This window comes from Tripterygium wilfordii, chromosome 10, assembly GCF_013401445.1.
Source record: "Tripterygium wilfordii isolate XIE 37 chromosome 10, ASM1340144v1, whole genome shotgun sequence".
Lineage (NCBI taxonomy): Eukaryota > Viridiplantae > Streptophyta > Magnoliopsida > Celastrales > Celastraceae > Tripterygium > Tripterygium wilfordii.
The window spans coordinates 9,647,512-9,657,941 of record NC_052241.1 but is presented as its reverse complement, the minus strand read 5'-3'; the positions used below and the strand labels follow the sequence as shown (position 1 = coordinate 9,657,941).

The 10,430-nt window shown below is 36.4% G+C and overlaps 1 protein-coding gene across 1 annotated transcript; it reads left to right on the top strand.

Moving 5' to 3' along the window:
* The first annotated feature begins 4,886 nt into the window (after positions 1-4,886).
* Positions 4,887-7,735, top strand: LOC120007372 (subtilisin-like protease SBT5.3). The gene is made up of 10 exons (XM_038857567.1): positions 4,887-5,020; positions 5,112-5,212; positions 5,370-5,537; positions 5,618-5,729; positions 5,846-6,341; positions 6,451-6,533; positions 6,621-6,714; positions 6,800-6,998; positions 7,149-7,283; positions 7,404-7,735. Exons 1-10 carry the CDS (start codon positions 4,887-4,889, stop codon positions 7,685-7,687), a joined length of 1,806 nt encoding a protein of 601 aa, XP_038713495.1. The 3' UTR covers positions 7,688-7,735.
* The last annotated feature ends 2,695 nt before the right edge of the window (positions 7,736-10,430 follow it).

Sequence of the window (10,430 nt, the reverse complement as noted above, 5' to 3'; positions counted from 1 at the left end):
ATGCTTGAAAATAGTTGGATCACACTATCATATTACTTTTTTGGTATTATTGGTTTCCTTTGCCGTGTTTGATTAGAGTAAAAAATTACAATGAAATAATGCTTAGATTATTGAAATATCATTTTAATCATATATAGTTTAAAATAAATATCTCCATATACCAGACGCTCGCTAATGAGTAGCGCATCTTCATAATTGTAACCCTCCCACGGCATATAAGCTACTAATACGTTTTTACCCAAAGTGAGTTCGCCACCATCTCCAAAAATTTGTCCCTTTTTAATGCACTTATCCCGCTGAACCTAAAAACAAAAAGGATATTGTCAAAATTATGTATTTTTCAAAAGGGCATTATATTTATTTAATTAAAATGGCATATATTTTCCATAAAATTGTTGATTAACTAGTACAGAAATTTACAGTGACATCATGTAAATATATTATATTTGTGTGTGTGTGTTTGATTCTTTGAATGGTGGGCCATGCACTTGTAAAATTGTAAAATAGAGATGGGCCAGTAAATGGTATAGATGAATTGAGTATGGAATGGGCTAGAAGCAAGTGAACTTCCCATGACAAACGGGCTTGTAGCAATCATATGGCTGGACATGACTGTAATTAACAAGTTAGGACAAATCAGAAAAATAGAACTATAAAGAAAAAAAAAATGAAAATATATCTATAAAAGGAAAAACGAAAATTCAAATATACCTAGGAAAAGAAACAAATTCAATGAACTAATTCTAATACCTGATGGAGTAGAATTCATATCTTCTATTTGATTCTTTGAATTGAGATAGGAACTTCTTGTTAAAGAACTATGTTATCTCAAAGAACGCCATTGTCGTAAATGGAGATAGGATTCTCGATCCCAAGATAGGTTTCTTGGGTCCGAGGTAAGCCTTAATTGATACGTGGTGCTTGTATAACTAAAATGAGGTAAATTCTCCCGAGATATACTTGTATGAGATGATATTTTGCTCATCTCGGCAATGCTACGTATCTACCTTTAGTTGGTGGTCTAAAAGTGGTATCATCATATAGATATGCTTTCTATTGCAACCAAGACTTTGAGAGGAATACACCTAACAATATGTACACATACATAATTTCTCAATGATACAAAAGTTCCATAATGAATCAAGATTGGTGAGCATGCATGTACCTCTTTGGTTGCCTTCAATTTTCTCCCAAGTAAGGCCGGCCAACCTTTGCAGTACCAAGTCTTGGCTTGTACTTTTAAGCAGGAAGGTTAAATTTTTTGGTAATGAAAGTTGTTAATATATCACATCGCAAGATGTGAGCATATAGTACCCATTTATAAGGGCTAGCTCCCACTCTATTAATAAAGCCTTTTCTTAGGCTTAAGGGAATGGGATGGCAACGTTACAACAATGTCATTTTGTTGGGCTGAACATGTGGGTAAGGATTTTGGTTGGACCCCACGCTGATGTCCTTTATGTGAATTCTTTAAATTTTGTTGTATATGTATCACGTGACCGGACAACCCAAAACAAACAATATTACAATATTGTTGGTATGAATGAGATGGGAACGCTACAACAATGTCATTTTGTTGGGTTGGACATGTAGGCATGGACTTTGGTTGGTCCCCACGTTGACGCCCTGAATTCTTTATAATAAGTTAGTTTATTTAATTGTTGGGTGTGAGAAAACTAATTATGTGAATGTGAATTTAATGTTCAAATATTAAATAAAACATAAAATAAAATAAAAAATACAAATAAACTATTTAGGGTGCGATTACTAAAAAGGGGTGAGGATACCGTCTCCCTTCAAAAATACCATTGATCCTGACAGAAAAACTAAAAAGTAATGGTGGATCGTGGATGGTGGTGGAATTATCTAGGCAAATTAAAATAGTCACTAGCATTGAAGTATAGGAAAGATCATACCACCTCTCTTTAATAAAAAATATAATAAAACAACAACAAAGTTATAAATGAATCCAGCTTTAAACCTATAATTAGGCACGAATAAAGTTTATCAGGAAAATGAAAAGCATTTGAAACAATTCTGCTTATGAGATAGGTTTAAAGTTTATCGCAATGTCTTGTCTTGTAATTTTTAGCAAGGTCTAACCACAAGTGGAGCCTTCATGATCCAAGAACTTTCTTGCATATCATTAGTGTCCATATGAACTGGCAAAACAACACTCGGTCACCAACAAAGCCTTTTTTTTCATAATCGAAAATGACATCATATAAATTAATTTGTCATTTCAACATTCACTATGAGCCTAAACTTATGCCATCAGAGTTGCAAACACATAATAAATTTGACACATGAAGATAGGATAAGTTGAATGAAAACTCAACACATGACCACATGGATATTGACGGTACTCCCTCGTTGTACTCAGGAATTATAAAGTGATATGGATCCTAGCGCTGGTATCACAGCTATTTCAACTACTGAGTTGTACGCATAAGATTTTATGTGCATCATGTGAGACATGTAGAGCTCATAAATTCACTTAAATCCTATACTTCAAATTATAAAATAACTAGGATACTAATTGCTGATATCTTTTTATCATTTTTGAGAATTACAATGTTGTGGTTAACCACTGAGAGATGGTTCCATTGGTAATCAACTGGGATAGGTGCAATTGCGTCCAAGATTCGATTCCAACCCGAAGCGTATTTCTTGGTGGCCACCTAGCCTGTATGTGGGCTTCGGCCCGCCTGCGTGTGTATGCAAGTGGATCTTCGCGCACTAGGTATCGGCCCAGGGCTTACCTTGTTGACAGGTGAGAAACTTCCATACGCATGAGCCTCTTAGTCTGAGATTTACGCTCTCTCAATTGTCCGAAGAGTATTTTTAGTTAGGTGGTTCATCGATTATCGAAAAAAGAGGTTGTGATTTTGTTTTGCTTGGAATTTAACATGTTTGCTAAAAACGGGGACTGCTTTTGTAGCATCAAGATGTTTGATATACGCGTACCGGCGGTACCCGCTCACTCCGCGTATATGCTGTATTTTCACTTCTATATCTTTCCACGTCTTTTTAATCCCCATGAATCATGGTCAAGCATTCTTTGTGCAAAACTATATATTTCATTAAAAAAATTCATATATTAATTTTTTATTCAGTAAATAATTTAACCTTTTGTATTAAAGTATTTTTATTTTAGTATGTCCTGTAGTAAATCATTTTTACTAAATGATTAATCTCCGGTAAAAAGATAAATAGGGGAAGGCAAGACAAACACGTTTTTATTTTCATTTTCTTGGAGTGCAATTTTTTTTTATAAAATTTAATAAGTAAAAAGATAATTTTTTGTGTGGATACACGACGTACGGAGCCGACGTGGTCCAGGATGTAGAGAATCACAGAATCTATTGTCTAAACTCTGAATAGTTGTTATGCCGCGTGGAGAATGGTTACTTGGTTACGCACCTACTCTGCTGTAGATAAACTACACTAGAGTGCACTTCAACTTGGGTGGCAAAAATCGGTTTTGGGTCAGTTTTACATGTCCACGAAATATTTATGTTTAGAACATTATGCGGATTGAATTTCGAACATACTTAATTAACCAAATATTGATTGATTTGAATCCGAATAAGTATACAAGACAATAATCTAATTCGGGTTAGAGTTCAGATAAATAAATCGGATAAAATTTCTGTTTTTGAACCTTGACATGATTTTAAACAGGCTAAAATTTTATATTTGAACACATATTTCGGACATATAAGTTATGTCCAAATTTGGTTTAATCCGAGTGGGGCAAATTGACCATCCCTAGAGTCCACTATAGCCCCATTGATGAATCCAAATATATATTTTTTGTCTGAACAAAAATCAAATTCAACAAAGAAAATGTATCATAATTTTAGACCGTTAGATAAAAACCCAAGATATTGTATACATTATTATGTGAGGTTTGTTGTCGAGATATGATGGAGGGCGTCCTGAGGTCTGATTCACTAGTTTATAAGGAGAGAGCTTTCGATCTTTTACAAGAAATGAGTATTTGGGTAAGTTTGTAGGTTTTGTCTTTTTTTTCCTAAATTTTTTGAAGTTATCCTTATTGGAATACAAATTTTAGTTTTTGTCCTCATTGTGTAAAAGCCCATTATATTACATGCATGAGATATGAAGTCAAGGTATATTAAACATAATACCATGTATTTGGTCAACTTCGTTAGATTTTCTTACGCAAAAGCATTGAGGAATATTACGTTAAAAATCGGTGCATTATATGGAAGCCTAGTTAGTTTAGGTTTGTTTTTATTTTTAAGGTTGCTTCTGGTGCAGTCCCCATAACGCAGTTAAGGAATAATGCACATCTGGGGAACACTAACAATCATTTTCAAAGAGTTCTTAGACAAGACGGCTCCATCTAAATCACATTATGCTAAAACTAGTTTAGGTTTGTTGTTATTTTAAAGGTTGGTTGTGGTGCAATTCTCAATGAAATTAAGGAATTCATACCTGGGAAACACTTAACAATCATTTTAAAAAGTTCTTAGCCAAGAAGTCCTTCCATATAAATCACCATTGCCTTATTGGTTTAGTCATTAGCGATGAACACTTTCTATCAGTTTTAAGAATTCTGTGTATTTGTGTGCTAAAAGAAAACAAAAGATAGCAGATATCAACATGTATCTCAAGCTCTCTCTCTCTCTATATATATAAGCACCATACAGCTTAATTACTTCACTTGAACCTATAACCACGATATATGTTCAAAGGTTAGCTTCCCTTAGTCACATATATTCCGACATACATTACCTCCCTGATCTTATCAATATATAATGGCTCCTCAACATCATTTTCCCTTGTATTTTTTGTGTCTTTCCTTAGTCACCATATCACATTTCATATTAGCACAATCAGGGAACAAAATCATCAACATGGAACCATCCACTGTCAAAAAGGTTTACATTGTGTATTTGGGGTCACACATGCATGGTAAACAGCCAACATCTATGGATGTTGACAATGCCAAGAATTCTCATTTTGAGTTGCTGGGCCTCTCCTTGAAAAGGTAGTAGATATCTTTCCAAAAGATCACCCTTATGTTTCAACTAGCGTACTTGTGAAGATTAATTGACTTGTTTGTTGTATTTTGATGGCAGTAACACAAAGAAAGCCAAAGATGCCATTTTCTACCACTATACCAGAAACATAAATGGCTTTGCTGCTATGCTTCACGAGGAAGAAGCAATAGAGATTCAGAGTACGAACTTATGCTTCAATTTAATGTTAACTCTATCTATCAATTTCCTCTTCATCTCTTCTCTTCCTCTTTTGTTATTCTTTCATGTTTTTGTCTGAGTTGATGAAAGTTTTCGTGGTCCATATGTTCTCCTAATTTTATAATTTGATCAATGCAGAACATCCAGACGTTATCTCGGTTTTCCAGAGCAACGAAAGAAAATTGCAAACGACCCGGTCATGGGGTTTCCTTGGACTAGAGACGAAAAGTGGAGAAGTTCCAAGGAGCTCAGTTTGGAACAAGTCAAGGTTTGGCGAAGATGTCATCATCGCAAATCTTGATAGTGGTAAGTTTTATAATCGAAGTATCTGTTTCCAATGAAATATATTGTGCAGGGGAGAACATCATTTTTCCCGCAAATTTTAGGTGTTTGGCCACAGCGAGCGAGCTTCCGTGATGAAGGATATGGACCAGTGCCGCTGAGATGGAAAGGTCGCTGTGAGGAGGACAAGACAGATAATCCAATCCAATGCAATAAGTACTCTCATATTCATTTGCTGCAAATGTTCTATATATATAACACAACTTTATAAAAGACATATTGATATCAATTGTTTGTGATAGCTAATGTTTTTTTAGTGTTGTAATGTTCAGGAAGTTGATAGGAGCTAGGTATTTTAGCAGTGCTGCGAGAGCAAGATTTGGAGTGGAACATACCCCTGATAGTTGCCGGGATATCAATGGCCATGGAACCCACTCATTAACGATAGCAGGGGGAAACTTTGCGCCTCGTGTAAATTATCAAACTTACGCATATGGAAATGCAAAGGGGGGCTCGCCAAAAGCCCGCCTCGCTGCTTACAAGGTGTGTTGGATAAATTGCCTGGAGGCGGACATCTTGGCTGGCTTTGATGCTGCCATAAGTGATGGGGTCGATGTCATTTCAGTGGCAATTGCTAATTTTGGCCCATCGGAGTTTTTTAAGGATGTGATATCAATCGGTGCCTTCCATGCCGTTAAACAAGGCATAGTTGTGGTTTGTTCTGCGGGCAACTCAGGACCAGAGCCAGGGAGAGTTGACAATGTGTCTCCTTGGATAATCACAGTTGGTGCAAGCACAATTGATCGTTTGCCTATGAACAACCTCAAGGTAATATTTGATACTTCCTCTAATTATTTCATGCTTTCTTAGACCTTCGGCTACGCATAATATATCAGTGTCAACTGAATGTATTCCGTCGTCTAATTTGCGTTTCTAGGGAACATCACATCATATCTCCTCCACTTCAAATATTAGTTCAACATATGGTAAAGCTGCCTTTGCTTATAACGACCATGTCGAGTAAGTTTCTATGTCAGTTACTTGGCTTCTTTACATTTTCGGAACTTATCAAATTCTCAAAACTTGATTGATTGTGTTAATAAACAGATATCCAAACCTACAATTGGAAAAAGTGCGAGCTCCTATAATGGCTGATTTCTCATCTAGGGGACCCAACATGGTTCAGCCAGCCATTCTCAAGGTTTGTTACTACTTCAATCAATATCACTCTTCAGGTTTACATACATTTCTTGTGCATGATTGACAATTGATATTTATTATTTCAGCCGGATATCACTGCACCAGGAGTCGACATACTTGCTGCTTATTCTGCATATCCAAGAGCTATATCTGGTGGAGAAGTTTTCAGGATAAGAAATGGAACTTCAGTATCATGCTCTCATGTCACTGGCATAGTGGGCCTTATTAGAGCACTCTATCCAGATTGGAGTCCAGCTGCTATCAAATCTGCTATCATGACATCTGGTATGAACATTTGTTTTACTTTTACTTTTACTTAGGTATGTCAAAAATACCTATACCCGGGCGTTTACACTCATCCCTAGTTTTACCCCTTGTCAATCACCAGATAAATCTGTTCATGATCATGCTCAAATGCTGCTTCTTTTTTTGTAGCAACAAAAAAAGACAACACCAATGCGTTTATACAGAATGAATCACAGAGAAATGCAACTCCGTTTGACTACGGGGCAGGACATGTTCATCCAAGCCGTGCTGCTGATCCAGGTCTTGTTTATGACTTGACTGCTAATGACTACCTAAACTTTCTATGTGCACATGGCTACAATCAAAGCATTATCAGGAGATTTTCTGATAGGCCTTTCACGTGTCCCACGTTCTTTAGTGTTGCAAACTTGAATTATCCATCACTAACAATTCCAGATTTGCAAGGTCGAATTACCGTATCAAGAACGGTGAAGAATGTTGGTACTCCAGGAAAATATAGTGTGATTATTAAAGAGCCAACAGGAGTGTCAGTTTATGTTAATCCAAGGACACTTCATTTCAAGGAAACAGGAGAAGAAAAGACATTCAATGTTACTCTGGAGGTCAAGGCTGATAATAATTCTTCAGACTATGCGTTCGGATACTTCACGTGGCTTGATGGCAAACATTACGTGAGAAGTATTATTGTAGTGAAGCTGAAGCTGTAGCTGTAGATTTTTTGTCGAGAATCAATGAAATAAGATTTGCTGATTCAAAGCAAGCTCCCTACGATCGCACTCTCAATGCTTGGTTTAGGGTTGGTTGATTGGTTCAAGTTATGCTTGATGTTGTTCTACTTGTTAGACGGGCAGGTGACTTGGGGTTTGGGATTGGGAATGGACAAATTTAATATATTGGCCAAATGAAATTTAATTATTTAGAAGAAGAATTAACATCTTTATTGACAATATGACTTAATTTGTTTGGGGATTGAGTAAATCATTGTAGACACTGTCCACCCATTCCACACGAGCATTTCTACAAACATCTGGTTGGCTCTCCGCTAAAGGCTGAAACCACACAGCAACGCCGAACCAAAAACCAGAATCCACGACAGTGGACAGGCACGCCAAAACAGAAAGAAATTGAGAATTGTAGTTTTTTTTTATTGAGCATGTTTTAACGTTGAACACAAGCAGCTATATAGCAAGACCTTGACTACCTAATGCTATACATGATAACTAATCCTATCATAAGTTGTTGTACAAGAGTAACATGACTTGTAGATAAGAATAAGCTCCACCCTTGATCGATCAGTACATTTGTTAAGTACTGTTTGTTCTGGTAGGAAGGATAAGCTTGATCTTGCTCTTGTTTGATTGAACTAACACTTGCCTCGAATAAGTTTCACCTGGGACAACTCATTATTCAGCAAACCAATCCGATTGTGGAGGAATATGTGAAGGACCTGCCTTATCTCTCCAAGTAGTCTTCCTTATCTCTCCATGTGACTGCCTTATCACTCCATAACAACACCTTATCACTCCCTTGATCCTTACACATTTGTTGATCATCAGACAATTGTTTGTTATTAAAAACAACAAGTCACGCACGCTTCTGGAGTCTGGAATTTCCTTGGATGACAGGTTGTATACGAATGACAACTGGTTTTGAGAGAGTAGACGCTTTTGAGATGCGACTGGTGCTTACTTCTTTCGCGTGGCCAAATGAGAAGGGAAAGAGTTGTGAGTTATGACCCCTATCCAGGTTTTCGACCCTTCTTAGTCCCACCCTATTATGGTCCCGTCCTCATTCCACCACCTTTGATAGCAGCGGTTGTATTTTGAAACCCATCACTGACCATGGGATTTGTCACCGACTCCGGACCCCTTTTGATAGCCGCTGCCTCCCTACGCCGAATGCCCACTTGCCAGCGCACTGTCCCAGCAGCTGCAGTAGAGACTCTCGATGCTACCACCGAGACTTCTTTGGTCGAGAAATCGAATTCGGGTCACCCGGGAATCTCAAGTACCGTGATTATTATTTATCAATCAATCATCATTCTATTCTATATATATAAAACGAAAGTCTCAAGTTTGCTAACCGTGATTCAAAGAGCCACGTGGAAAAAAACCAATGGAAAAAAATGCTTCTAAAACAAAAATTAAAGCCAATTCAATTCACGATCATTTGATTCTCCGACTATGCTTACAGCTTACCTCCTCCTTCACCTCATGTTCCTCTCATAATTATCTTCTCATCTCCTCCCCGATTCATGCACCAAAAGGAGATCAATTCATAGAATTTGCTGTAATAAAATTAAATTTAACATAGGAAAAACCAAAGAGCAAAAAAAAAACCAAAAGGAGATCAATTCATATCCTCATGTGGAGTGACATAGTTTCTCTTGTGAACTGCGACATGGTGTCAAGCAATGTAAGCACAACATTTAACTAATTAACTTTGGGTTTTCAGTATATTATATAATCTTGTGTATATCATTTATAGTTATTTTCATATTTGTGCAGATAATTAACGTGCAATGCGAATATTTGACAAGGAAACAAGGGAAAGTGATAGCTCCTCATCCTTTGGAAGTTAGAACAGCTTCAATTGCCATAACCAGTTCTTGCATGGCATTCCTTAAGATGAAAAGAGATGATCTCCTCCAAAAGAGTATTGTAGAGAAGCTCAAGAACAAGGTTGATCGATACAGATATTACATTTTTACCATTCATGCTGTTGGAAACCATTTAGTTGGCAATCATTGGACAACATTCGTTCTGGACACTGAGGATGGATTATGGCTTCATTACAACTCAATTCTCCCAAGTAATAGGACATTCAGAGATCCGTACCTAAAGGAGGCAGAGATCCGTACCTAAAGGATGCAGAGATCCTACTTATATGCTAGAATACCAATGTAAGTTCTTTTGGTAAATGTTTTGGGAGTGAGATGCATGCAAATACATTGTGAACCTATCCTTTAATGGTAGTACTTAAAAATATTATGTTGGGTTTAAGTATACTATCTGATTATACAATGTAAATATTTACGTTGTTTACATAATTTATTACATTGGGTGTTGGACGAAGAGGAAAAATTACCATGCATATTTTTTTGGCCAAAATCTATAACCATCTAGGGCGTTTTAGTTCATTCAGTTAAACCTTGAACAAATTGTCTTTAATTAAAGCGGATTGACAATTGTGATGGTTTGTATATATATGATCCAGTAGCTAAATACACTGAACATGTTACAATGCAATTATTTACACTGCGATATAATTAATTACATTGTGCTATTTTCACAATGTGATTAACATCTATAACAAATTGTAATCCTGCAAGTCATTCAAAAAACACAATACAAATTACTACCAATTGTCAAAATCATCCCCATAATTAAAAATTAGTACAAGTCATACACTTAATAACAACAAATTCAATGTCTGCAAAAACAAATTACA

Coding starts and splice junctions, on each gene's coding strand:
- LOC120007372 (XM_038857567.1), top strand. CDS start 4,887: ATGGAACCATCCACTGTCAAAAAGGTTTACATTGTGTATTTGGGGTCA. Junction 5,021..5,111: donor CTGGGCCTCTCCTTGAAAAG/GTAGTAGATATC, acceptor TTTTGATGGCAG/TAACACAAAGAAAGCCAAAG. Junction 6,342..6,450: donor TGCCTATGAACAACCTCAAG/GTAATATTTGAT, acceptor TTGCGTTTCTAG/GGAACATCACATCATATCTC.